The sequence below is a fragment of the Prionailurus viverrinus genome, chromosome C1, assembly GCF_022837055.1.
Source record: "Prionailurus viverrinus isolate Anna chromosome C1, UM_Priviv_1.0, whole genome shotgun sequence".
NCBI classification, from domain to species: Eukaryota; Metazoa; Chordata; class Mammalia; order Carnivora; family Felidae; genus Prionailurus; species Prionailurus viverrinus.
Window position 1 is genome coordinate 180,021,955 of NC_062568.1, and position 27,655 is coordinate 180,049,609.

Genomic DNA, 27,655 nt, shown 5'->3' on the forward strand with positions numbered 1-27,655 from the left:
AGACGCTGGGAGGAGACCCTGGGACTCAGAGCTAAGAACCCAGGCGGCAGAGAGGCACGGGAACTGGGCGTTCAGAGTTTGTAGACACGCGAAGTAGGGAGTCGGGAGGCTGGGCTGAGGGCGGGGAGGGAGGGGACAGGCCGGTCCCTGCCTCAGCCGAGGGCCCTGCAGTCGGTGCGGTCTCTGGGGTCCCGGCTGGCCGGCCCGCAGTGGCTGCTCCTTGCTGTCTGGCCCACCGCTAACTTCTCCCAGCGGACCCATGGAACTCGTCATGTTGGTGAGGCGCTGCGCTGGGGCCCTGGGGGCCTGACCCTGCTCCAGCCGCCCTGCCGCAGGGCCCCCACTGCCCGGGGCTTGGAGTGGAGACAGATCCGAGAACACCGCTGCTCACCCGGGGCGCCACAGGGGCAGTGCTGGTAGGCGCGGGTGCCCGTGCTGGAGAAGGGAGGGTCACAGAGGAGAAACATGCACGGAGGCTTTGAGGTAGCAGCTGGAGGGTAGTATTTCAGGTGCCTAATTACGGCAATTTGGCAGGTGGGGTGGAGGTTGAGTGAGTAACATGGATAGAGGTAAGGAAAGGCCAGATCCTGTGTGTCATACTAGAGTCTGGCCTTTATCCAGGTGGCACTGGGGACCACTGAAGGGTTTCAGGCAGGAGAATGGTGTGACCAGACAAGCATTTCAGAGACTGGCCGCAGTGGGGTGGATGGTCTGGGGATATGTAAGGAGGCTGCTGGGGAGAGAGGAGCCTGAGGCAGAGTGTGGGGCTAGCGGAGGGCTGCAAGCCTCTTTCGCGAGCACACCTTCTTGAAAACTCAATTGATCCCTGATTGGATGGGGTGAAGAGGTAGGACAAAGATATGCCTTTGGCCTGGGTGATGAGGTGGAGGCGATGCATGCTGGCAGCTGGGGCTTCCCGGAGGAGGGGCATGTGGAGGACAGGAGCTCACGAGTTCAGTGTCCGACGTGTGGAGTTGGAAGGACCTGTGAATTACCCTAGCGGCGATGTTCAGGAAGTAGCTGAATCTGTAGCCTGCAGCAACGTGGAGAGAGCTGGGGTGGAGATGGCAATTTGGAAATTGTTGACCAACTGACAACTGGAAGCCATGGGTGGGGATGAAAGTGCTCAGGGGACGTGTGTGGACCAGCTGTATGTTGATTATGCATCAGAACCACCTGTGGACCTTTTAAAACCACCCACATCTGGGCTCCACCCCAGACCTGAATCAAAATCTTGGGGTGGGCATGTGCCGTTTTCCCAATCGGTGCAGGTTATTTTGGCATATGGCCGGGGCTGAGAACCACAGCTTTTGTGAGAGCAGTTTCTGTGCAGAAGCCAGACCACAGAAAACTGGTGGTGGCTGTCCGCAGGCTTGACAGGACCCTGGTAGGACAGGGGCCACGCAGTGAGTAGATCCTCTCTTTGCTGCCTTTTGCAACCTGGGGCTTTATCAGCCGTGGCTGCCTCTTGTAGGCATGCAGCCCATGCCCTGTACAACTCCAGGGGGTGCCATTCCCGTAGAACATGATGTACTTTGGAGTTGTGCCCAGTTGCCAGCAAAATCCCAAGGGAGTTCTGGGTGTGCCTCTCAGGGTCTTGCTCTCCCCTCAGCTGAGGAGGCTTCTGCCTGAGGACAAACCACGGCAGTAAGGGGGCAGGTGGGAAGGTGGTGGTCCTTGGGATGGCAAGGACTCTTGGATTGGGATGGCAGGTGAGAGATGAGGGGGCCAGCCAGCCTGTCATAGTGGCAGCTCTGGCAGGAAGCTCACTCCATGGCTTCAGATGCAGGTGTATGTTTGTCCCATTCTCAGGCCTGCCTGGGGATGCTGGAAAGGGAGGGATCAGACTCTAGCGCTCTAAGGGGGTGGGGGTGGGGATAGCCTTTCTAATGTTCACCTGAGGGTGCCCAGAGGGGGCTGTGCCTTCCTGTTCTGTGTGGGGAGAGGGGACCCTTTGTGCTCTGGGTTGGGGTGGGACATACTCTCCCCAGGGCTCAGCCTGGGGTGCCAGGAGCAGGTAAGGTCTTTGAGCCTGTGTCAGAGGCTCAGTATAGATCTTTCCTGTACTTGTAGGAATCTCTGTCCCTGCTTGCAGAACTGGGGTTCTGGGGACTCAGAGGTGCTATCGTAAGGCTGTGGACTTCAGTGGCTCCTTTAGGAGGACTAGGGTAGACTCTGGGGCATGCCCTTATACCTTTGGTCTGCTTCTCTTAAAGCAAACAGGGTGTAGGACTTTGTGGGATGGGAGAGGCTTCAGGAGGCCCCTAGGTAGTAGCTACCCGTGTCCAGCAGTTGACACGAGAAGGGAAAGAGACCCAGGAATCTGCGTGGGCTAGAGAGATGGCCCTTGAGTTTAACATAATTGCTGAGGCCCCAGGTTCCTGCCTCTTCCAGGAAAGTCAGAGAAAGCAAGAGGAGGCCAGATTCGGGGAAGAGCTTTATTGCTTCCAGGATGGCTGCCACAGCCTGGGTAAGGTCCTTGAGCCTCACTTCCCTCTGGTCCAAGCTAAAGGCAGAACCCAAGGACCTGACAGTCTCATTGCTGAAGTCCAGAACAGCTGCCAGGTTGGTCAGTCCAGGCTGGGGCGCTGTCCTATGGATCAGCTGCAGCTGGGGAGGGGGGGCGCTATTCCCATCAGGTTGGGCCAGGCCCCATCTCCCAGGCTCTGTAGTTCTTTCTGCTTAACCCAGGGGCTGTCTTGTTGGCTTAAATGATGGCTCCAGGGTTTCCCTGTGGGGTAGTTAGGGGCTGGTGAATGGGAATACCCCATCTTCTCCTCAAGAAAGGCCAAACAGTGTCATGAGCTGGAGAGGGCTGGCATGAGACCTTGCCCACCTCCCCTGTAGTCCCGAGCAGGGTCCAGGCTAGTCATGGCACCCCTACTCTACAGGGAGCCCACTGGTACCTAGACCCGATAGGCCCCCTAGTGGGCCTCTTTCTGTATGGCAAGTGGACCAAAGTTGACATCTCCAACCTTATTTAAAAATAAATTATCCCTACCCTCCCCCCAACCCCAATTCACAAAATGATAATACACCAAACACTGATTGGAGAAATGATTCCAGCAGCAGCCCTGCTGCCTGACGTCCACCTCCTGCATGCTGGGCCTGCTGGGCACGGCTGGTGGCCTCCTGGCCCTCTAGCTTCAAGGACCCAGGCTGAGAATGAGGCCAAGTGCTGGTCTCTGAGGCTGGCCTCTGGGCAGACACAGCTCTGGCTGCCCTGCCAAGGCCTCGCCACCCCTGGGGCCACTTGGCACTGTCCTTCTCGGGGTCTAAAGACTCCTGTGCCTTTCAGGCAGAGCCAGACCAAGGCCAATGAAGTGGGCAGGTGGTGGTGGCTGCTGCTTGCTCTTGGCGGTGCCAGGACCTCCGTGGCCATGTGCTGGGCCCGCCTCAGATGCCGCTGGTTAGGTCGGTGATGACACGTGCTTTCACCAGCTTCCGCAGAAACTCTTTCTCTCGCTGGATATTGTGCGTCCAGGACTGGAAGGAAAGACATGGAGATGTGATGAGTTGAGCTCAGTGCCCTCTTCTGACCGCCACCCTCCCATGCTCCAGAAGGGCCACGGTTCATCCTCCCTCCTTCCCCACACTGGGAGAACTATGCCTCTTCTCCTCTTCCAAGTCTTAGATGTAGGCCTTCCAACCTTGTTCCCCACAGACTTCAGCACCTCCTTGTCTGGCCGTATGTCCAGGGCACCTAGGTCCTAGGCACCCTGAGGATAGGCAATGTGAGTCACTTAGGTCTGGCCCAGGCCTGGCGGGTGGGCCCTGCTGGAAAGAGAACTGCGTGGGGTGGCTTAGTCATCCTCCGGCCTGATGCAATCCAGTCTCCAGGCCTGGGGGCAGCTGATGAAATCCTGCCTCTCAGATCAGAGGAGCCAGGGGGCCCGAGACCAAGAGGCTCACCTTTCTGTTAATGTGGGAAGTTAATGTTAATTATAGGGAAGATGCTGCCTTCTGGGGCTTTCCTGGGGGAAGACTGCACCCGGGCTGAGGCTCTTTCCTGTCCCCAGTACTCCCACCAGGAGGCTCTGATGGCTAAGTCTCTGATGAAAAAGGGCTAACTGATTGACTCAGTGAGCGTGGACAGCCTCTTTACAGTTTGTACCCACCTGACTGCTCTGCTGGGTTGGTCAGCACCAAGCCTCACAGCGATGTTAACAAGCACCGTTTACTGGTGCTAAGGATGCAGGGCTCTGTCCTGTCCTTATTCTCATTCAGCCAACTTTGTACAACTGGCCAGATCCTTTCAATCTAAACGCAGGCAAAATTCCCTACATTCTCTGAGTATTCCCTTCTACTTTTTTTTTTAATTAAAAAAAAAATGTTCATTTTTGAGAGAGAGTGAGAGAGCATGAGTGGGGGAGGGGCAGAGAGAGAGGGAGACAGAATCTGAAGCAGCTTCCAGGCTCTGAGCTGTCAGCACAGAGCCCAACACGGGGCTCAAACTCGTGAACCGTGAGATCATGACCTGGGCCGAAGTCAGACACTCAACCAACTGAGCCACTCAGGCGCCCCTCCCCTTCAACTTCTTACGCTAACCACAAACCCAGCTGCCCCTAAGGACAGTGTACCCCAGATGCATTTCAAGTGGGGACTGTTCTCCTCTCCCCCAATCCACACTCCATGACACCTGAAGGTCTACAGGCTCTTCCTCTCTCTATTGGTCCATCTACACAACTGTTCCTCCAAACTCCCTAAAACCTCTGGCTCCCTTGAGGCTTCTGTCATTATATTCTGCTGTCTGTGAATTGCCCCCTCCCTGTGGCAGTGTGATTTGCCCTCATTCCTTGAAAAGTCCATCTCCTGGCACACTCTCTCTTTGAAGGCAGGGACTGTTTGGCACAGGGTAGGTGCTCAATAAATATGTACTGAATGAAATTAGATTTTGTGGGTAAGCTTAGGAGCGCCTAGATGACGCAGTTGGTCAAGCGTCTGTGTGACCAACTCTGGATCTCAGCTCGCGTCATGATCTCACAGTTTGTGAGTTCGAGCCCCACATCGGGCTCTGCGTTGATGGCACAGAGCCTGCTTGGGATTCTGTCTCTCCTCTCTGCCCCTTCCCTGCTTGTGCTCTCTTTCTCAAAATAAATAAACTAAAACAATTTAAAAAATAAGAAAGAAAGAAAGAAAGAAAGAAAGAGAAAGAAAGAAAGAAAGAAAGAAAGAAAAAGAAAAGAAAGAAAGAAGGAAGGAAAGGAAGGAAGGAAGGAAGGAAGGAAGAAAGAAAGAAAGAAAGAAAGAAAGAAAATGGATGCTTAGAGGAATGGTAGGGCCAGGATCTGAACAAATGTAGAAACTTACACTGCTCTCTGCTTATGTATCCCCTCCATCACCCCCAGCAAGAAGCAATCGATCTGATGGGTTAGTTTTAAGAACACCCACTGGGAATCATCAATGTTTGAAAGCTCAGTGGAAGACTGGACATTTTTTTCCTTAAGTTTATTATTTTTTTAGTAATCTCTTTCCCCATTGTGGGGCCCACACTCATGAACCAGAAACCAAGGGTCGCATGCTCTTCTGACTGAGCCAGCCGGGTGCCCCAAGCCTAGACATTTTTTATGACGTTAAGGGATTATTCATTTTTTTTAAAGGTGTGATAGCGGTATTGCGATACTTTTCAAAAAGCTCTTCTCTTTTAGAGAAAGTTACTGAAATATTCAAGGCTGAGACAATAAAATATCAGAGACTTGTTTCCAAATAATCAGCGAGGAGGGGTGCATGAGGGGATAAACGGATGAAACAGTGGCTACGTGCTGGTAATTGAGGGATGTGGGTGACAGGTACTTGACAATTTGTTATTCTCTGTATTTATAAACATGTTTGACAGTGTCCATAATGAAAGAGCAAACAAAAAGGTGGGCCCTGGGGTGTAGCTCTCTTGAACCAGGAAATCCCTCCTCATTCTCCCTTCTATACAGACGGCATGGGAGCTTACCAGAACTATCTGCACTGTGTTGTCTATAGTGTCTACGGGCTAGGGCAGAATTCTGGTGGTCCTGGGTCCCCAGCCTCAGCAGAACCCCGAATTCTGGAGGCAGCTGTCTTTCTGACAGCCCTTTTTGTCTTCATCTCTGGCTCCCCGTCCTTCAGCCAGTCATTAAACGCCAGTGCTGCCCTAACCGCCCACACTTCTACCCTGTCGGCTCCCTGGGGGATTCCATCCATGCTGGCCTTGTATCTGAACAGGCAGCTGTGACCACAACTCACAAAAGGACGTTTCCGGGTCTCTCTGCTGGGTGGCACGGACCTCTGTGAGCCTGTGTAAGCCTCGGGCAAGCTGCTGCTCTGTCCCTCTCCTCCTCCTCGTCCACGCTCCCCGGGAGCACGTCCTATGCACCATGCCTGCCTCTCTGTCCTCTCTGCACCGCCTCTACTCACCGCTCAGCTAGCAGTCTAGCTCCTGGTCACCGGCCTTGGAAGCTGCTCTCCCCACCGTCCACGGGGCCCCCTCACTGGTGCAGCCACTGGCTATTTCCCAGTACTCATCTTGCTGGACTTCTCGACAGCACCCGACGTGGCAGACAGTCCATGAACGCTGCTCCCTTGGTATCCGTGACCCTGCACCTTCCTATCGCTTCTGTCCTTTCACTTTTCTCCCCTCTGAACTCCTTTGACGCCCCTTGCACATCCCCCAACATGCAATCCTTGCTCCACTGGCCTCCACAGCCCGCACACTCCCGCTGGGCCTGGAGAATGGGCCCGTGGGCCGAGTGGAGGGGAAGCAGTGGTGGGGGCCAGGGTGTTGCCTGGTTCACTTGCCTACTGGAGACACTAAAGGTGACGGCAGGGACCCTGAGCCCAGGCACCAGCATTTCCAGTGCATCCTCGTCTAGGACGTTGGGAGGTAACAAGGAGGCAGGGGTAAAACATTAATATTGGTAATATTGGTAATACTGGTGGACCTTTATGTGTGCTTGCTATGTGCCAGGCCTTTTTTTTTTTTTTTTTTAAGCATCATCACGTCTAATCTTCCCCCAAGGCAGTAGGTGCTGTCATTACCCTTTTTATTGGTAAGGAAAGGAAAGCACAGAGCCAGGCTCTGAACCCAGGCCATTTGATGTCATGGCTTGACCTCCTCAGCGCCCTGCATGAAGGGGGTGCGGCAGACGCCAGGAGCCTCAAGCCAGCCTGTTTCAGAGGGCTGGGCGGGGGCGGTTGGGCCTGAAAACAGAGATCTGGCGCACCGAAGAAAGGGAACAGTCTCCACCAGAGGGCTTTTCAGGGAAGGTGCTGTCCCTTCTACCTTCTTCCCGTACCGAGGCAAGCCCAGGCCCTGCGGATTTAAAATTCTGTTTCTTTCTCTGTCTTCTCACTGACACTGAAAAGTTCCTGGTCAGGGGTGTTCATCTCTTGCCTAGACTGCTGTGACAGCCTCCCAGCTAGTTCTGTCTCCACCTAGTGCCCCTCATTTTTTTTTTTTTCCATTACTTATTCAAATTCAAGTGAGTTAACATATAGTGTAGTATTGATTGGTTTCAGGAGCAGAACAGTGATCGTCACTTACATATAACACCCAATGCGCATCCCAGCAAATGCTCTCCTTAGTGCCCATCACCCATTTAGCCATCCCCCCACCCGCCTCCCCCAAAGCGACCCTCAGTTTGCTCTCTGTACTGAAGTCTGTGCCCCTGTATTTCATGCTGCAGGCGCAGTGGCCTACTATGCACTAATCTACAGCCTAAGATCCTTCCATGACTCCTTCTGGCCTTCAGAGTGGAGTCCAAGCTCCTCACCATGGCACAGAAAGTCCTGAGTGACCTGGCTACTGCCCGTGTCTACAGCCTTTCACCCTCTGCCTGAAACGCCGACACAAAATTTACACAAAGGGAGTATGTAAGAGACCACAGATACGAGGAAAGAGAAGCCAGGAGACAGGCAAAAGCTGTGCCAGTGGTTCAGAATGGGTGCTGGCAGGGGACAAGAAAAGCAAGAAGATACATGAAGAGAGACAGATGGAAAGACCAACAGGCTCCTGGCAATCAGGAGGCAGGCTTGGAGCCAGTCACTGCTGAAGGTGATGGGGTCAGACAGACAGTTCTGGAGCGGTGCTGGACCTGAAATGGGCCCCCTATTCCTGAATCCCATTCCAGGCAACAGGAGGCCCAGCCGTAAGGCAGTTTCTGGTTGCCCAAGTCTCTCTTACATTCTTGCAATAACTTCCCATTACTTGAGGTGGCCCGAGTGAACCCCAAGCATGAAACAATACAGATGGCAACTGAAGCCACGGATGGGGGTGTCAATCTCCCACAGAACGTGTACGGAAAGAGAAGACTGTCCAGGATGGAGCCCTAGCGAATGCTGACTCTGAAATCAAGGACGCTGAGAAAGAGAATGAGAGAGACTGGCGAGCGAAATCAGAAGAACGCCAGAAATTACTGACTCCGAAGCCCGAGCAGGGGCAGTTTCAAAGAGGAAGGAGTAGTCAACATAAAGCATGTTTCTGAGAGGTCAGGAAACATGTGTCCACTGGATTTGGCAGCCTTGAGGTGAGTCACTGGTGACCTGAGTGGGAGTCATGGCAGGTGGAGGAGGAAGCCAGGCCGGGAGGGAGTGAGGAGTGCAGCGGGCACGAGCCAGCAGGAGCTGACAGAGTCCCTGCCGCAGCCTCCGTTTTCCCCGCAGGACAAGAGGGTGGGGGAGCTTTCAGGGAGGACAGGGCTCTGGGCTGGAGAAGGGCGCACCAATAAGCGGTGAGCAGAAGGACGGCTGGCTGAGATGGGAACCCCTACACTTACAGAATCTGCACAGATGGGAGGCGTCTTCCAACCCCCCCTCCACCCCTCATTCCCCTGTGGGATCAGAGAAGCTGCTCGAAGTGCTGGCCCAAGATGTGCAGGTTCCAGGCTGGCATCAGTGGAAGGCTGGTGGTGGAGGTGGAGGGAGTTGTAAGAGGGGCTTACGTGGGCCCTGGGTGTGAAGGCAGAGATGCCATCAGAAGAGGCTGACTGATGGCCCGGGAGACCTGGCATGCTTCTGGAACATTAAGGCAGCTGAATACAGGGATCACTTGGGAAGCAATGCTGGGCGATAGAGAGCTTCAGTGCTTTCCTCCGTGGGGGGGGGGGGGGGGGTGGGGGGAGGGGTGGGAGGGGCAGAAGAGGTACAGGGACTGAGAGGCAATGTCTGTGGGTGGTTTGAGGGGGCACAAAAGTCCTCGGGGGAAGGTAGGACTTGCAGTAGAGAAGACGGTCCTGAGCTGGTGCCAGGATGAGCATATGAGGGTTGGGAATAGCAAGGATGAGGCAGGTGCAGGACCAGGGCAGGGAGAGGGTCAGGGAGGGAAAGTGTGGGGAGAAGGGTGGGGAAAGGAGTGCTGGGCTCAGGGGCACAGAGGACGCTCGGTGGTCAGAGACCTGAATGCAGGGATGGACCTTCAGGGATCCAACTTAGCTAAGGGCAGGGCAGAGCCTTCTTGCGCGCTCTGGGCAGCCAGACCAGCTGCTGGCTCACCCCTTTCTGTTCCTTTGTGCTGGGACACCCCTCCATTGGCCCTGCCCAAGGGACTGCCCCCCAGCCAGCCCGGCACCTCTTTGATGGCCGCCATGCGCACGGTCTCATAGTAGTGCAGGGGTGCATTGGGTGTGCTCATGTCGTAGCCAAAGCCTGCAACCGCCACCTCATCACAGCCGTGTAGTGCCATGGTCACTGCCACACTGCCAAGGGTCGGGATGTTCTGGAGGGGAGGGAGGAAGTGTAGAATTCAGCTGGAGGACCGAGTCAGTCTGAGACCCTTAGCGACACTCATCAGAGCTGAGTTCCATTTCGGAGGAACAAGCCCTCTGCCCCTCACCCTGCCACCCCGTCCTCCCCTCCCACAGCATCTCTGACCCAGCTCCCCTCTGCCCTCTCCCGGGGCCCCACTCTCTCACCCCGCGGCCCATGAGGCCGTTGTTGAAGGGCAGTCCGATGAGGGTGAAGGCGGCCTCCTGGATGAAATATGGGTTGAGGATGCGAATCTCAGGGGGCTCCTTGGGCACTCGAGTGGCCACAGATTTCCAGAAGCCATCCGACGCACTCTGTAGACATAGCATAAGTGGGCGTGAGCTGGGCACACAGCTTGCGATGGGGCTGCGTGTGTGTGTGGCCAGACCCCAAGTGTGTACAGGCAAATGAGAAACAAGGTGGGGCCTGTGTGGAATAAACACCGTGGTAGAGGGATGACCTGGTGTGTGTGTGTGTGGCGGGGGGACACGGGATGTATGACAGTCACAAGAGGAGGTGGTGGGGAACAGAGAGCACATGGTGGGGCCACGGTGTATGATGGTGGACACAGAGTGAACTGCAGGGCAGGGGCACACAGCGTGGGGCACTGGGGTGTGCTGTTCCCATCCGAGGGGATTCTTGGATCAGCACGAAGACCCAGTGGGCCAGTTGTCCCCTGCCCTTCACAACTAGCTGAGGGGCCCACGAGGACCCTGCCCTCTCTCTTCTATCTGCTCTGCTGGGCTCTCCTCCTTTCCCTTCTGCTGTCTCCTTGCTTTCAGTCAACTGTTCTAAAGTGAACCTGAAAAATAAGGACAGAACGTGAGCTAGTAAGGCACAGAGGAGCATAGTATGCCACTGATTAGCGGCGGATGACGTTAGGCAAGTCACAAGCTCTCTGAACCTCAGTTTCTTTAACAGCAAAGTGGAGATCTCAGGGAGTGCAGTCCCTTATGGGAAAGGCATCAGCTCTGAAATGCGACATCCCAGCATCCATTCCAAGGCCACACCTTCGTCTCCTGACTCTCTCCCTTCTTCCAGTTCCCGGCCCTACGTTTCTGTTCAGTACACGACCCCTTCCTGGTCTAGTCCCTGAAGCAGATCACGCCAGCTCTCTTGTGAGCTCCCTCAGTCCCCTGCCCCCTTGCTCTTCGATTGCCCCAGCCTAGGGAAACCCTGAACTTGGGCTCAGTCCATTCACCCACCTTTTCCACCCTTACAACTGGGCTTCAGTACTGCTGGAGAGAGTCACAGTAATCCTGCAGACTGGAGGCATTACCAAGCCATGGACTCTAACCTACTATTTCAGGGTGTTTGTTATTCGCCTAGAAAACCTAAAACAATCAACTAAACTTAGAAGGCACAGAATAATTTAGTAATGGGATCTGTACTCCAACAGAAACAGTCACCAGATACAATACAAAGGAGATCCCATCTGCAATCCTAACAAAATCATCAAAACTGAGTAATAAACTTAACTATAATAAAAAAAAACACTACAATCCTTTATTGAGAGATATAAAAAGAGGACTTGAAAAAAAACTGGAGATAAACCATGTTTTTAGATTGGAAGGCTGAATATTAACACAATGGCACACCCTCCCTAATAAATGAAGGCCTAACAGAAGTCTAAGAAAAATCCCAACAGGGCTTTTGAAATTTACCAAAAGGATTCTAAAAACCCACCCAAAATATTCAACAGGTAAAATAGCCCCCAAATTTAAAAATTAGATATTAACAGGGGTGCCTAGGTGGCTCAGTTGGTTGAGCATCCAACTCTTGACTTTAGCTCAGGTCATGATCCCCCGGTTGTGGGATCAAGCCCCCTGTCGGGCTCTGCACTGAGCCTGGAGCCTGCTTGAGATTCTCTCCCTACACCCTCTCCCCTGCTCATTCTCTCTAAATAAACAAATAAGATATTAAGAACATATTATGAAATTGCAATTATTAAGATATGGGATACGTGTATAAGAATCTGTGTGACACAAAGATCCGTGAAACAAGACAGCCCAGAAGTAGAGCAATATATATATTTGTTACCCTCTAAAGTATGTGTATGCGTGTGTATGTGTCTCTGTGTATGTATCCTGGCGCTTTGTGGTGGAATGCACACCTAGGTAGAATTCTCTGGTATTGCTATAGGAGTAAAATTGGTAGAGACTTTCTAAAAGACGATGTGAGGGGCACCTGGGTGACTCAGTGGGTTAGGTGGCTGACCCCTAATTTCGGCTCAGGTCATGATCTCACAGCGAGATCTCACGTTGGACACTGTGCTGACAGTGCGGAGCCTGCTTGGGATTCTCTCTCTCCCTCTTTCTCTGTCCCTTCCCTGCTTATATGCACGCTCTTGCTCTCTCTCAAAATAAATAAAAAATAAAAGGCAATCTGACAATATGTATCAAAAGCCTCAAAGTTGTTTTTATATCCGCTGACTGCAATATTTCTCTTCTAAAAGTAGTCAGAATGGTGAAGACCTTTGGAAAAAGGTGTTTATTACAGTGTTATTCATAAAAGTGAAAAAAAAAATCCAGAGGCTTACAACAGAGGTTCGATTAAATGATACATCTGTATAACTCAATGTTATAGACATCAAAAGTATGTTTTCTAAGAATTGTGTCACTAAGATGCACTGTAACTTATTTAACCAATCTGCTGTTGCTGGACACGGACCTGGTTTCTCCAGATCTGCTCTGCCTTCTGTGTTCTCTCTTCTACTATCCACCCATCTTCCAAACCAGAACACCAGGAATCCACATTGAATTCTTCGTATCTTCAGCCCATCCTGGCTTACTTGGTCATCTGCTTCTTTCAATTCTATCTTCTTAGAATCCCACAGACCCAAGGTCAGGGGCGACAGTACCCAGTAGGAAAGGGAAGTGTGGACATGGGCCAGATCTTACGCAGACCTGGGGAGGAACCGCTCCTGGGAGGGCCAGGTGTGGACTGAAAGGAATGGCAGGTGCCAGCCTGTGCCAGGCCCCTGTCCCCTCTGCGGAGCCTGGCAGGCTCCAAGAGTTCTCCCCCTGGGGTTTCTGCCTGTGCCTGTCCCCCACACGTGAAGAGCAGAGGGCACAGGGGCTGCTTGGGAGAGCCAGGAACAGGCACAGCCTGGGGTGTGTGAGGCTCCAGGCTAGTTTTCACAGACATTACTTGATTTGTATCTCCTCCATTCTCCCCCACTTCACAGCTACAGATCCCAAGACAAAGTAGCATGCTCAAGGTCACACAAGTGGCTGGGCCAATACTCAAACCCGAGTGTCATAAAACCAAGATGGGCGTTCTTTCTCCACGCTATTTATCACCATCACTACCATTCCCACCTCAGGAAGTCTGGGGCCTGGAGCTGAGGAGGAATGAGACCTCCCCTCTGCCTCCAGCAGCTCTGGGGTGAATAGGGGTCACCTGGTTGGTGCCCCACATCCCATTTCACGGAGGGCACTGGGGTCCAGAGAGGCGAGGAAATGGTCTGGCTGGATCCAACTTCAGAATCTGGCTCTCTCCATGACACCCTCTCTGAAACGTCTGAAGCCCCATATGTGACCACTATGCAAAACTGGCAAATGAGCTTATCACCTCAAACCCTCTGTGAAAATCTGATAAAAGCTTCAGCGGGGAGGAGGAGCAGCTGACCTGGCCACTTAGGTTTGAGGGTACTGAATGTGTCACATTTACTGGGATAAGGCAAAAAGTCTCTCTCTCTCTCTCTCTCTCTCTCTCACACACACACACACACACACACACGCACACACGCCTCTCTTTTTGACTCCCTGCTCCCATGCAGCACAGGCCCAGCTCCTGATCTTGGCCTCTGCTCCCTGCCTCAGGGGAAAAATGTAGGTCCCACAGGGACAGAAGGCCTGCACTTGGTCTCAAGTCCCAGGGAGCCCTGCGTGAGAGCCCTGGGAACTGGCATACGGAACAAGTCAGTGGTTCTGTTTTATTTTTCCCCATCTGTCACTGTCCTAAGGCAGAGTCTCCTTAGGAATTTCAGGGAAAGGAGGAACAATAAGACTAAGATATGATTTGGGTATTTCGGTGTTTCCCCAGCCATAAAATATCAAGTACCAGCCTGTCTCCTAAAATAGAAGCTATGGCTTCTCTTCTCAGAAAAACATATACAGGCACATACACATTACATTTTGCAACCCTTGCAGAGGTTCACAGAATCCCCAAACTCAAAGGATCTGCTGACTTCTGATTAAGAATCTCTGGTATCGTGGGGCGCCTGGGTGGCTCAGTCGGTTGAGCGACCGACTTTGGCTCAGGTCATGATCTCACAGCTCGTGAGTTCGAGCCCCGTGTCGGGCTCTGTCCTGACAGCTCAGAGCCGGGAGCCTGCTTCGGATTCCGTGTCTCCCTCTCTCTCTCTGCCCCTCACCCACTCGCATTCTGTCTCTGTCTCTCTCAAAAATAAATAAACTAAAAAAAAAAAAAGAATCTCTGGTATCAGGATGGGTTAAATAGGTGATGGGGATGAAGGAGGGCACTTGTGATGAGCACCAGGTGCTGTATGTAAGTGATAAATCACTAAATTCTACTCCCGAAACTAAATTTACACTGTATGCTAACTGGAATTTTATCTATCTATCTATCTATCTATCTATCTATCTATTTTGCTTTTAGACAATAATACAGGTATTTCTGAGGTCAGTTATAATCATTTATTCCTTATTTTTTTTAAATTTTATGTAAATCCAAGTTAGTTAACATACCACTTACATGTAACACCCAGTGTTCATCCCGACAAGTGCCCTCCTTAATGCCCATCACCCATCTAGCCCATCCCTCCTCCCACCTCCCCTCCAGCAACCCTGTTTGTTCTCTGTATTTAAGAGTCTCTTATGGTTTGCCTCCCTCTCTGTTTTTATCTTATTTCTCCTTCTCTTCCCCCATTTTGTTTCTTAAATTCCACATGAGTGAAATCATATGATATTTAGCTTTCTGACTGACTTATTTCCCTTAGCATAATACATTCTACTTCCATCCACATTGTTGCAAATGGCAAGATTTCATTCTTTCTGAGTAATGTTCCATTGCATGCATATACCACATCTTTATCCATTCATCTGTCAATGGACATTTGGGTCCTTCCCATACTTTGGCTATTGTTGATAGCGCTGCTATAAACATTGGGATGTGTGTGCCCCTTCAAATCAGCATTTTTGTATCCTTTGGACAACCAACTGGAATTTAAATAAAAACTTGGAAAGGAAAAAAAAATCTCGGGTATCAGGTGAGAAGGGATGAGAACCCCATACCCACCAACGTCAAGGGGGCAGGTGGAAGCAGAGGCACCTGGGGGAGACCAAGAGGAACCATGAGACAGACAGGGATGCGAGTGAAAGAGCAGGAGCCTTGGAGTCTGGAAAACCAGGGTTCGCATCCTGATTCGACACGTGTGTGACCTGGGGGCCGTCACATCATCTCTTCAAGCCTCAACTTCCTCGGGCCTAACAGGGATGACAGGACCCACTTCCCAGACTGTTGTGAGGATTGTACGAGGTGCTATGCACTTTGCAAAAGCATCTGGCCCCATGTTTGGCACGTAGCGCGAGCTTAGTAAGTCTCCTCTATTATGTTTGTGAGCCAGTGTCACAGAAGTGGAGAGGCAAGGAGAGGGTGTGGTCGGAAACGCCGGATGCCACGCAGGCCAGTACACAGACACACACGCGTTCACACGGGGAAGCCTGCTTTTCCCTCTGGTTCCCTGCAGGAGGGCAGTGGGCGACGGAGCCTTCCCCCGCTGGGTGACCCTGCCAAGCCGGGCCCCACAACGCAGCCCTGTCCCAGAAGGCTTGCCCAAATTTGGCCCCAGGCCTCTCACAGCTCATTTCCCTGCCCCACAGGACACAACACAGAGGCCTATAAAGCCAGCCCATGACGCTGGCCCCAGAATGGTCAAACCTCTCCTCAAGGCCAGCTGTGGACTGCATTCCTTGTCGAGTCCCTCCCCCTCCAGGAATGTCCCTGCCTCAGTCAAGCCTGGACCCAGCTCATGGTTGTGCAGCCGCCAGTCTCCCGCTGATGCAACAGCCAGGAGCAATGGGGAAAGCTTCTGGGAAGAAGGTGCCTCCCTGGACAGGTCTCCTTCCGCAGCCCCTTCCTCCCTCTCCCTCAGGAGATGAGAGATCTGGGAGTAGAGAGGCTGACCTTGGGCTGGTGTCCCGCGGCCCAGAGCAGGGTGGGCGCACTCACTCGGGCTCCCGGCTGCTATTGCCTTGGGACAGGCTACCCCCTCTCCCTGGGGTCACCCCAACAGCTACCAGGTCTGCCCACCTCCACCTTCAATTCCTTCCCTTCCCTGCACAGGTCTGACCTGCACACTCTCAGGAGGACTAGAATGTTCAGTGGCTTTCCACTGCCCACAGAGACAGCCTGTCAGGATAATTCAGCGCGTGGGTCTGGTTTTTGCTTTTGTTTTCCTAAACCAACAGGAATCTGTAACTCAGTGGAAAAGACAGGGTAGTATACAAAAACCTCAATACATGGTAGGATGATTATAATGTGAGCAAGAGCCAAAAAAGAGGCTTAGAATACCTGCTGTGCTTATTTAGAATACAGAGGAGACATACCCCGAAAATGTTCACACACATGGCATATAAAATGGGAGGGAGGGCAAGGTGACACAGGAACAGAACTAGAAGCAAAATGAAGAGCTCGAAAAGAAGCTATTTACAGATGCAGATACTTCAAAGCTAATGATTGCAAATCACAAAGATCACAAATACTCGGGTGCCTGCTAGACATAAAGCATGTTCTTTTTGTACAGACATATTCTATAGTATTCCAGACAACCAACCCTCAAAATGCAGATTACAATCATACAAAAAGAGACCTTCAAGAGCATGTGGTCCAGTCCCCTGCTGAAGAAACCCAGGCCCAAGAGGCTTGTTTTCTTATCCAGTCTATTTCCCCTGAGGATCCACTACCACTGTTCTTCCCCAGCAACCCAAACCTAGTGATCCATCTCCCGTGACCTTGCCCTCTCCCTCCTGCCTGGGGACTAAGCAACTACCAAATCTGCAGCTTCTGCGCTGGTTCACCGTGCGACCATACGCTTCCCACCTTCAAGCTTCACCCCACCCTGCTTGCGGCCTGAGCTGCCCCAATTATTCTGCAGGTCTGTTTTTGAACCCTGACACCTTAACTGCTCACTCTGTGTTCCTGGCCTATGTTTTTGTCCTATCTAAGTCTTATTATCCTCGTCTATAGAGTAGGGGAAATAAGAATAGTTTCTGCTTCATGGCATTTTGGGGCTATGACAATGAAGTCACGCATGTCATATGTCTGGTGACAAGTCAGCTCTTTGGCTTCTGCTATTGTTTAGTTCACAGGATGAAGTCCGAGCTCCTTGACGTGACCTTTATACCAAAGACCCGTCACAAGACCCTTCACCGTCTGTCCTCTGCCTACTCAGCCTCGTCTGCAGCCCTTGCCCCCCACATACATGCAGGCCAGCCCCATCGCTTGTGGGGCCAGGGACAAAATTTCAAATGGAAGTCCAGATACCACATGTCCGAATCTTGGATTCTAAATATTTGAGAGTTATAAATCAAGGTACCAAGCTGTTAAATAAAAATATATTCTCTTCTCCCTTGAAAAACCACCTGGGGACCCAGGTTTGAATTTAGAATCCGGCCTCCTGCAGATCTGTGCCGAGCCGTGGTGCTGTGAGGAGAGACAGCCCCAGCCTGGCTCCCTTCTCTCTCCACTCCCATCCCCACCCCACACCACGAGAAGCGTTGTGCACACGTGAGCAGACTCCCCAGCCCGCACCTCCACCTCCCTGCAAACAGCCCTCCTTGGGCTTAGGGGTCTGCACAGGGAGGTGGATTCTGTCTTTAGGAGGAAGGAAGTGGACTGACCACTGCTAGTGCAAGAAATTCTGAGGTCTCTAGCAGCTGGTAATGGTCTAGCGCCTGGGGATGCGCCTGCGGGGGGCAGCTCCCTCTTGGCCTGCTTACTCCTCTTCACTCCATGGCAGGGGTGTGGCAGGAGGAGAACCAGGTGCCCTCCCGCCCCGGTACAGGGGCACTGCACTCATGTCACACACCAGTTATACTGAATTATTTTTAATTCACCAACTGTACCACGCTCACTACCAGTGCTCTTCTCTGTGCCCCAAACTTCATCTACGATCTCCAAGAGGCTGAGACGGGCAGCTGGTTAGGGTCCAAGGCAAATTTACTTAAGTGTCCTGGAGGCTGAGAAATGGGGTGGCTGGACCTTCCCGCCCAAGTGGCACTTGCCCTGTGCCCAGGCCCCGTGCTCTCCCTGACGCACTCACTCCTGGGCCCTTGCCTGGCTGACTCTCGCTTCTCAGAAGGGGACCGTCACCTGCAGGGGGAGCACACTGTGTCCAGCGTCGCCACGTGTACTGTCTTGCTCGCTCCTGAGGGCAGTCTGACAGGGAGCCACACGGGGAAGCTTTTCCTGTCCCCACTGTACAGAAGAGGAAAAACGAACCCCGAAGACATGGGCTGAGGCAGAGGAATCATCGTTCCCAACACCGAACCCAGCACTGCTTTGCCAACCTTGCCCGCACCAAAGGAGTATGGGGGGGGGGGGGCGGCCGTGAGGACGGCTGTGAGGACAGCCATGAGGACAGCACTCCTTCACGTCACCGAACTATCATTTACATAATAGACCCCTCAGGTTATATTTGGGTTTGGCCATTATTAAATAACACTCTAATAACAACCTTTGTGTGCCGATCTGTCCTTCCTTTGGGTAATGGCTATTGGTGCCAAATGTCATTTCCTTTCCAAAAATCTTGTCCCCGTTTATACTCCAACCAGTAGCCTCTGAGAGCACCTGTCACTGAACTCTTGCCAGAATCACATATGATCATTTAAACATGTTCTTTAAAGATGTGGTGGGTGATAATGGCATCCTGTTGTCTTCACATGAATTTCTCCGACTGCCGGAAGGTTAAACATATTTTTGTTACTAGTTATATTTCCTTCTGTGTGATCTGCTCAGTCTCCTGCCCTTTATCTGCTGGGGTCCTAATAGTTTTCTGGTCAACTTTCATAACAATAACCATTTGTCTGTCATATTTCCCAAACACACTTTCCAAGGCTCTGTGGCATCCAGTCTCTTCATTGTTGTGAATTCAGTTTAAATTTTCATATATTATTAAGTCTCATTTCTCCTAGCGCGTCCACCCCTTGAAAGTTCTTTTCCCTCTGGGGATGTGATTTCTATTCTACTTACTTCAAAGTTCCCTTTGGTTGTATTTTTATATTTTACTTTTTAGTCCATTTGGAATTTATCTTGATGTGTGCTTTGAGGAGAGGGTCAAAAAAACCATTTTGAAAGCTATATTTGGCAAAAGCAATGGACAGAAATAGGAGTCGGCTTGGGGCCGACTTCATGAGGTTGACAGACAACTGAAAGAGGCAAAGCGCCAGGCACCGTGCAGTTCTCATTTTTTTTATCAAGGACAGTGATCTTGACCTGCAAAAAGAAGATCAAACATGGCTAAAGGAAAGAGAGGCCCCAGAGAAGCAAGAGGAGAGCAAGGGTCTGGATCTAAAAGAACGACCTCCCAGGGCCATGAAAGGGGGAGGCAGCCCAGCCAAGAGGAAAGAGTCCTGACTGAGGGTCAGAAGACTTGGGTTGGAATCCTGACTCTTCCAGAGGTTCCTGCCTTACTCTGGGCCTCAGTTTCCACATGTATTTATTCATTTATGTGTGGCCAACTGTGTTTAAGACATTGCTGGAGGCGATGGACTTACAGAGACAAACCCCATGGTCCCGGTCCTCTGGGGGCTTGTAAGAGTTGGCAGGGCAGTGACCCCTCAGGCGTAACAGAGGGAGGAGTGTTTCGGTGGGGACTCTGAAGAGAGGCATCTATGACAGCCTCACGAAGGGGAGCAGGTGAGGCGAGGAGGTGGGATATAGGATCTCTCTATTCCGGCACAGCCAGAGTGGAGGGTGTATGTTGGGTGCAAGAAAGAGGGGCAAGGACAAGGAACGGGTCGGCAGGGGCCAGGTCATGGGCGCTACGCCACAGAACCTGGTTTTATCCTGCAGGCCAGTGGTTCTCACAGCTGAGCCTGTATCCAAACCTCCTGGAGGGCTCATTACAAGAGATGGCTGGGCCCGCCCCCAGAGGTTCTCATTCACCAGGCCAAAGGTGGGGCTCCAAATGCATTTCGGACAAGTTTCTAGGTGATACCCACGTGTGGGCATAAGAAGGCCCTTTGAGAGTGGCAACATGTAGGCAAAGGGAACCATTAAGCAGGAGAAGGAACCAACCAGAGGGACACTTGAGGAGGATTCTTTTGGACACAGATTTGGAGAACAGACTGGAGGGTGACTGGACTGAAGGCAGGGAGATAGGAAGCTGCTGAAATAAGGCAAGTGAGGTTATTTTTAAAGGGGGGAAATCCCAGATTTGGAGACTGAATGAATACAGAAGGCAAAGGAGAAGGAGGAATGAAGCATGCCTCCCAGGAGTTTGGCCACGAGCCTGTAAGACCAGGGACTATCCCCACAACTCGGTACTGTGCCCGGTTCACAGCAAATGCTCTCTGGGTATCTGCTGACAAGTTGTTCCTTTAAAGGGAGGCAGAGGTTGAGTCCACTGGATTTGGAATCAGGTCGCTGCCAGCAGAGAGACAGGTCTGGAAGCTGGACTGGAGAGGGTGGGGAAATAGAAGGGGAAGACATGGAGAGGCATCGTGGAGAGGTAACGACTCTTTCTGGAAACCTGAAAAGGAAGGAAGGACAGAGGAGGAACACAAAGTAAAGAGGGCTTTCACTTTTAAGGTGAGAGAGACCTGAACAAAATTACATGTGTGAGAGGAGGATCCAGTAAGAAGTGAGAAAAGAAGTAAAGGGAGATAGTTCCTGGGGAGGAGGGACAAGACGGCATCCAGAACCTGGGAGAAAAGTGACCTTGGATGCGAGAGGCACAGAAAGCATAGTGAGGGAAGCCGGGATGGATGGGGAGGCAGGTAACTTCATACACTGGAGGCTGGGAAGTCCAGAGTTCTTGATTGCTGACCACCTTTATTCTCCCTGTGGAGTAGGGTGTGAGACTTCGGCTTAGGACAGGGATGGAGGTGTAAGACGGTGGATGGAACTGAAGACGGTGGTGAGTAGGCTCCGAGAGGAACGACGGCCAGGGACAGGACACAGGGGTGGTAAGTGGCATCAAGATGCTGGTAAGGTGGGGCACCTGGGTGGCTCAGTCAGTTAAGCAGCCAACTTCGGCTCAGGTCATGATCTCACAGTTCGTGAGTTCGAGCTCTGCATCGGGCTCTACACAGCGTGGAGCCTGCTTGGGATTCTCTCTCTCCCTCCCTCCCTCTCTCTCTCCCTCCCTCCCTCTCGGCCCCTTCCCAACTTGTGCTCTCTCAAAACAAATAAATAAACTTTTAAAAAAAGACGCCGGTAAGGTAACACCACTATCTCAGCTCAAGTTTCTCTCTCCATGGGGACTCCCTGGCAGTGGACTGGCTGGACGAGACAGTCGTGGGGAGGGGGAGTTGTCAGGCCAGGAGACAGCACATGAAGCCTGGGGCTCCGTGTGATTTTGGTGATTGATTGGAATTGGCCGAATGAATGAATGAATGAGAGGTGTTACATGTTATGGTTACACAAGATACCTCTGGCTCCAAATGTGACCCTCCCACTTACTGTTACTTGTCGCCTGGCCTTGTAGGGTTGTTGACATGTCTGGCTGATGCACTGCTTGTAAATCGTGTGGCCCAGAGCCTGGCATGTGGAAGAGCTCAGTAAACGGCAGCTCTTATCATTCTCATGGGCCGTGACAGGTGGGAGCTGATCGACAGAGGATTCTACGCAGCAGGGTGATGTGGCTGACCTTATTTCTTAGGAAGACCCCTGAAGCAGTCAGAGCTGGGTATGACTTCAGTTCTCCCACTCAGCTAGCTGTATGAGCTGGAGCAAGCAACTCATCCTCCCTGTGCCTCAGTTTCCCAATCCCCCAAATGGGGGTAGTAACAGAACTGATCTAGTAGGATTGTTACGAGAATAAATTCAAAGGAGGCTGGCAAACTGGAGAGCGTAACACGTGACAGCTGTGACGAGGGTGGCGGAAGCCGGAGGAGGCAGAGGAAGAGGAGAAAGGAGGGCGAGGAGAGAGGCAGGAAGAGGGGAGAAGAGAAGGTGGCACAGTGATCATACTGATTATGAGGCTCAGTAACCAAGAGGTCATCGATGACAGTGACGAGAGGGTGTGACGGCATGAAACCCAATCCCTCAGCACTTTCTGTCTGCGCGCAGAGGAGTAGCAGTTAGCATGTGGCCGAGGGGCTGAGCATGGAGGCCTCCTGGCCCTCAGGGCAGAAGAGGAATGAGCCACCAGAGCTGGCTGCAAAGGAAACGATGTCCCAGGAGAGCTTGTCTCTGAGGCCTGGCGGGGAGATGGTTGCTGGTTCAGCAGAAGCCTAGTCACAGCAGGAGGAAGCCACGCTGTGTGCCAGCCTCAGCACCCTTTCCAGGTGCCCTGTGCGGAGTCGCCCCTGACATGAGGTGATGTCCACACTGAGCTCCTAAGGCTCGGCATCCCTCCCAGGTCTGGAACAGCATACAGGCTTAGGTGCAGATGGACATTCAGTCCCCATCTCGGGCCCGGTCCAATACGGCCTCATAGGCAGGGACCTGGTGGCCCTGTTTGCCCTGTGGGTTTCCTAGACTATTAGCCCACCCCTGCTGTCTCTCCCAGGAGGCCCTGCGTCTCCTGCCTCAAGGCCTGGCCTCTGACCCCTGCTTTAGGTCTTCTCCTAGGTCAGACCCTATAGCCTAGACAGACAATGCTTCATTCCCTAGTGCAACTGGGCTTTTCTACTGGCACCAATAATTAATAGATAGATAGATAGATAGATAGATAGATAGATAGAAGTAGCATTAATCATTCCTACAGATAGCACTTGCTAAGTGTCGAGCACCAGGTCAGGTGCTTCTATATTTCATCTGGTTTAATATTTACAACAACCCTGAACAATGGGAAGGATTACTCCTGTTTTACGGATAAGACTAAATCTAAGGGGCCTGGGTAATTTGCCTAAGGTAACCCAACTAATCCTTTGCCTAAGGATCTAAATTTAAACCCAAGTCTATATGACTCCAAGGCCTGATCTGCTTTCCCCTCTTAAGCCATGTTGTCTTCCCAAATTCTGGAGCCCAGTCCTCTCTTGTGCATGAATGTGGGACCCTGGCTGGCCTTAGGCCCCTCCCTCCTTCCCCAAGGCCTGAGCTACAGCTGGGAGGTTGGGGCTGTGTCCAGGCTGTCCAGGGGCCAACCCCCTAGCCCGTCCTCTGTCCCCCTGCTGGGCTGGAACCACACCCATTCCAGCCCAACCTAGGTCTCAGGGCCTCGCTGAACTGACAATCAGTCAGAGGCCCCGCAGCAATGAGGCCAGCTTTCCAGTTTCAGGACTGAGGAGGGGGACGGGGAGGAGGTGGACAAGGGGATTAGGAAGGCAGTTCCTTTCTGGGTTACCAGGCATTCTGGGGCATGGGAAGGGGAGGCTGGTGGAGGCGGGAGGAATGGGGCCTGAGTGACTGCCTCTCACATGCCCTGTCCTCTCCAGACCCCACAGACAATGGACGGAGCACCTCCAGCCTTCATCAAGCATCAGGAGGGTGCTCAGTGACAGCACCTACTACATCGCATTACAACTCTAGTTTCGGGCCTGTTCCCACTAGACCGTGAGAGACAGGGAGCAGCATGGTGTCAGCACACAGGACACCTCAGTGACGCCTGGCAAATGAGCGCATGGCGAGATGGAGTGAGATGTGCCTCTGAACATTTCACAAGAGCTGGAGGCTGCCCTGTCCCACCATGGCCTTACATACACCTGTACCTCCGTGTCTCCGGACCTCATCTTCCCCACTCAACAGTCCACTGGTGCTCCTCTGAGCTGCCCTGAGCATGGCCTGTTGGGAACTCCTCCAAGCTTGCTGGCTGGCTCAGGGCTCCTGAGGGCTGGGAGATAACGAGCCTTGTGGTAACTTGTCTGGAACTTGTAGTGCAACTGTCCAGTGAATGAGGGAACCAAATGGCCACAAACGGTGACAAGAAAAGTTCCCATATGGACGAAGGCAGTATGGCCAGCCTTAGCACAGGCTGTCTTCTGGGTTGTCCAGTCTTCCTTTCCAGTCTTTCCTCTTTCCAGACCCCATCATGACTCCTGGGTACCAGAAAGTTCCACCCACTGAGCAACTTGTTCACATAGCAAGCTGTAGGCAGCAGCCGTGACCGAGGCCTGTCACTTGTTCCAGCACTGCCCAGCCAGGCCTTGGCTCCCAAATGCAGAGCTGCCTCCTGCCAGAATTCTACAGGTGAGGCTCCCGGCAGGTACAGAGAGTTCCCCAGTAGCCCAGAGGCTGCATGGCTGGAAACATTGCTGCAGGAGCAGGACAAGCCTGTGGTTGGCACCAGATGGGGAGGCCCTGGAGAAGCAGCCTCTCCCACATTTACCTGGGTCTCGGATGCCAGAGAAGTGGAGTAGCGTGTGGGAGAGGTCCTGTGAACTCATCGGCCCTGGGCTTGGAGTAGGGACAGGTTCTAAAGGACAGGCTTCTTGGGCCACCAGGAAGTGCTAGGGCGGGTGAGGCCATGGGCACTGCTGGCCTCCTCTAGCAGCTCACTCTAAAGGCCCAAATTATCTTTGACTTTGGAGCCAGGGAAGGATCACAGAACTTCAAAGGACTCCTCCCTGTCCCTTCTCTCTTCTCACTCACCCCTACCAACCCTGGGAATGAGTTCTCACTAACACAAGGCCAGTCCTACATCTCCAGGCACGGCCAGGCCAGGTCAGGACACAGACATCCACCAGAGCGACCACGTGCCTGAGCACAGCCCACATTTCCTCATCCCAACTGCTCTAGTATCTTCGATCAGACTGCAACCTGGGCCAGGCAAGGTGGTAAGCTCCTCAGAGTCTTCCTGGGAACAGTGAGGCCCTAAGTGGCTAGAGTACAGTGAGTCTCTAATTGGCTGCCTTCCTTTTCTTCTTCCTTTCCTTACTTCCGTGGATGAACTATAAAAGCCTTGAATTAACTGACCTTGTTGTTCTCGGAAGGAACATGTAAAAACAACCCACCTGGCTGCCCTGACCCACCTCCTTGGCCTGGCCTCCTGGTCTGCTCAGCAGGAAGCAGGATCTGGTATTTGAGCCAATTCCAGATCATTTATGATGACTGGGCATTGAGGGGTTAAAAAAAAAAAGCCAGTGGGATCAGGGCCCTGCCCTCTAGGAGCTCCTGTGACAGGTGTCCATGGGCAGAGGAAAGGATGTGCCAGGAGGGGGTGGGCAGATGGTCAGAGGCCAGGGTGGGAAAGCAGCCCCCAGCTGCCCTGGAGTTCACCAAGGTGGACCAATTCCCTCCCATTTCCCCTTAGAAGTGCCTACCTGTGACCCCAATTCTGTTGCCTTCAAGGCAAAGAGAAGGGCTCTCAGGACACTAATATCCAAGCCATGGTTCTAAAAACAGAGGGGTGCTCCTTCAGCCCCATTCTCTGCCTCGTTTGCATGGGCAGTGGGCCTTCTTGGAGCTGGAGCCGGCTGAAGCCAACCCCTTCCTCCCCTTTGGGGAGCCAGGCTAAACCCAGGGGAGCCTGCCTATCTCATTCAGCTTCCCCTTCCCCACTGTCCCACCTACCTGAATTTCTGGACCTGACTTCTGTCTTCTCTCTCGCTTGCTACCTACTTGACACTGCCTGCACTTGGCCTTGCTTGGGAAAGGGCTGTGGAGTTAAACCAAATTGCACTGAGACCTCCATAGGAAGGTTAAGCTGTTCCCACCTCCCAACTTGCCTCTAAACCTCCAGAAAGAACAACTAGCTTCTTACTGTATGCGGAGGCCATCTGTCATCATTCTCCTCGCGTAAGAGTCTTGGGTATTGGAAGACGAATGGCCTGAACTCTGCAGTACTCCTCCCCTGGGGTGGCTGGTGATAGCCGGTTGAGGGGAGAGGGGGGAACGGGCCTGGACAAGTTGGCAGGCAACCCTGTAGGCCCCGAGCTGTGAATGGAGGACTCAGGAGGGGATTCCGTGGGTGGTCCACCAAAAGGAGCAGTCACCCTACTTGGCCACACAATCCCCTAGAGAAACGGGCCTGGGGCCTAGTCTGCCTAGGACAAGGAGTACAGAATCTGATCATTCCTGGAGTAGAACCAGACTCAGTGGCAGCTGGGGATCTAACTGCAGGTCAGCGGTACAAGTACAAAGCAGAGAGAGGTGGGACTTATGGGTTTGGGAATTGGCACCCTCAAGCTCACTGAGGGGTCTGCTGTCCCTGCAGAATGGCCCCAGGGTCCAAATAAGGCCTTCCTCCCTTGGCTGGGAATGAGGGTGGATCCACATGAGAGTCAGAGTGTGAGGGGGCTTGGGGAGGCCACTACAAGGGCAGGGCAGGAGAGGATGAATATTAGGAGTGATGCTGGGGCTAGCCAGAAAAAAGCGTTCCTTCCAGGGGGTCCTAAGGCCAGGGAAGGGCCTGCAGGGAATGCTGGAGAGGGACTCTGAGTCTGGCTGAGAAAGAACTCACAGGCTGACCTGGAAGCCAGGCAAGGCTAGGGCAAAAGGGGAAGGAGCTGGCGTATGGGGAGCTTACCACTCTCTCCTTGTAGACAATGTACTTCAACCACTTGAAGTCCTGCCACTTGAAGCCAGCGAGGACAAAGAGAGAATCGCGTTCGTATTGTTCGGGCCGCTGCATGGCGCCCTCAGGGTAGGTGATGCGCAGTGTAGTTTTGCTGCCCACGTCCTTTTCAAAGCCTTTCACGGGTGCTGAGTTCAGTCTACAGAGAGCAGGCCCAGTCAGAGCCTGCCTTGAGCTCACTGCATGTAGTCTGTGGGCTTGTGTTTGGGAGGCACTATGACCCCGGAATTCCCCAGGGGCAGAGAATGGGGAGCCAGGTCACCTGGAGTCACCTAGCTTTTGGAGCCCTTCAAGCCAGGGTTCTTCTTGAGGCTTCTGCTGACCTTAGCCCAACTGGCCAGATGGCCAGATGGTTCTCAATGGACTCAGGGACCAGGGTTTGGGCCAGGACACTCAGGTGCCTGAGGCACTGCTTTGGGGAGCTCACCTGACCACAATGTCATAGTCATCAATGCGTGACCCCAGAGACTTGTTGGCAAGGACACCTCCATTGCCCACGATGATGCAGCGGCGACAGCTGAGGCTGAGGGGAGAGAGGCAGAGACCTCTGAAGAGCTGTCCGCTAGGTCTCCTTCTCCCTACCCCTTTGGCCCTTGGCCCCATGCCTTTGGCCGTGTGCAGGCTGGAATGGGGGAAGAGCAATGGGCTTCTGGCAGCATTCTGAGGCCAAAGGCATACTGTGGGTAGTTAGGTCACTCGGGACTCTCTGACATACCTAGTCCCAGATACTCTCCAGGAAAGCGTGGGTGTGGAAGGGGCAAGGGCACTAGTTCTGGGGTGGTGAGGAAGGAGCCTCTGGTAAGATGGCCTTCTAGGCTAAAGATTCCCCAAGGGTTAGTGGAGTTCAGGAGAGAGGGCAAAGTGTGCTGAGTTTGAAGGCTGTGCCAGAAAAGCAAGCAGAGAGGACAGGCCTGGGGGCACCAGGACCCATGGCTGCGCTTATTTTCAACTCAGAAGCCCCCATGCTTCCAGTAGCCACCAGAGAGCCCTATGCATTTTGCTTCCCCCACCTGGGGCTTCCCTCACCCAGGGCCCACTGGCTTCAGCACTGTCACCGCCCCCTGCATTTAAGCCATGGCATCTTCCGCTACCACCGCCACCCAGGCCCTCAGACCTCTGATGGCTGAGGACTGAAATATTTTGCCAAGGGCTTTCAGTCCATGGGGTGCAGGCCCGCTGGAGGGCCTCGCTTATCTGCTCACCACCCCCAGCACATGTGCTGTGCCTGCATGTGAGGACACGATACCCAGGGAAGTCTGGCTGGACCTCAACACCTCTGCACATGCCAGGCAACTGAGG

At 52.9% G+C, this 27,655-nt stretch overlaps 1 protein-coding gene and 1 long non-coding RNA gene across 3 annotated transcripts in view; one reads left to right on the forward strand and one right to left on the reverse strand.

The window, feature by feature from the left end:
• On the forward strand, positions 1-24,013 carry LOC125173183 (uncharacterized). Its single transcript, XR_007154946.1, has 4 exons — positions 1-416; positions 7,656-8,495; positions 20,751-20,864; positions 23,280-24,013. It is a non-coding gene; the product is annotated as an uncharacterized LOC125173183 (long non-coding RNA).
• The window catches only part of ST3GAL3 (ST3 beta-galactoside alpha-2,3-sialyltransferase 3), a 202,244-nt gene continuing 177,854 nt past the window's right edge, over positions 3,266-27,655 (reverse strand). For both annotated transcript variants that reach the window (XM_047872067.1, XM_047872068.1), the window contains exons 8-12: positions 26,784-26,879; positions 26,309-26,495; positions 9,879-10,025; positions 9,536-9,682; positions 3,266-3,486 (exon numbers count right to left, since the gene is read on the reverse strand). In XM_047872067.1, coding sequence (XP_047728023.1) covers positions 3,397-3,486; positions 9,536-9,682; positions 9,879-10,025; positions 26,309-26,495; positions 26,784-26,879 — 667 coding nt within the window. In that variant the 3' untranslated portion in view covers positions 3,266-3,396. The remainder of the gene's footprint in view (positions 3,487-9,535; positions 9,683-9,878; positions 10,026-26,308; positions 26,496-26,783; positions 26,880-27,655) is intronic.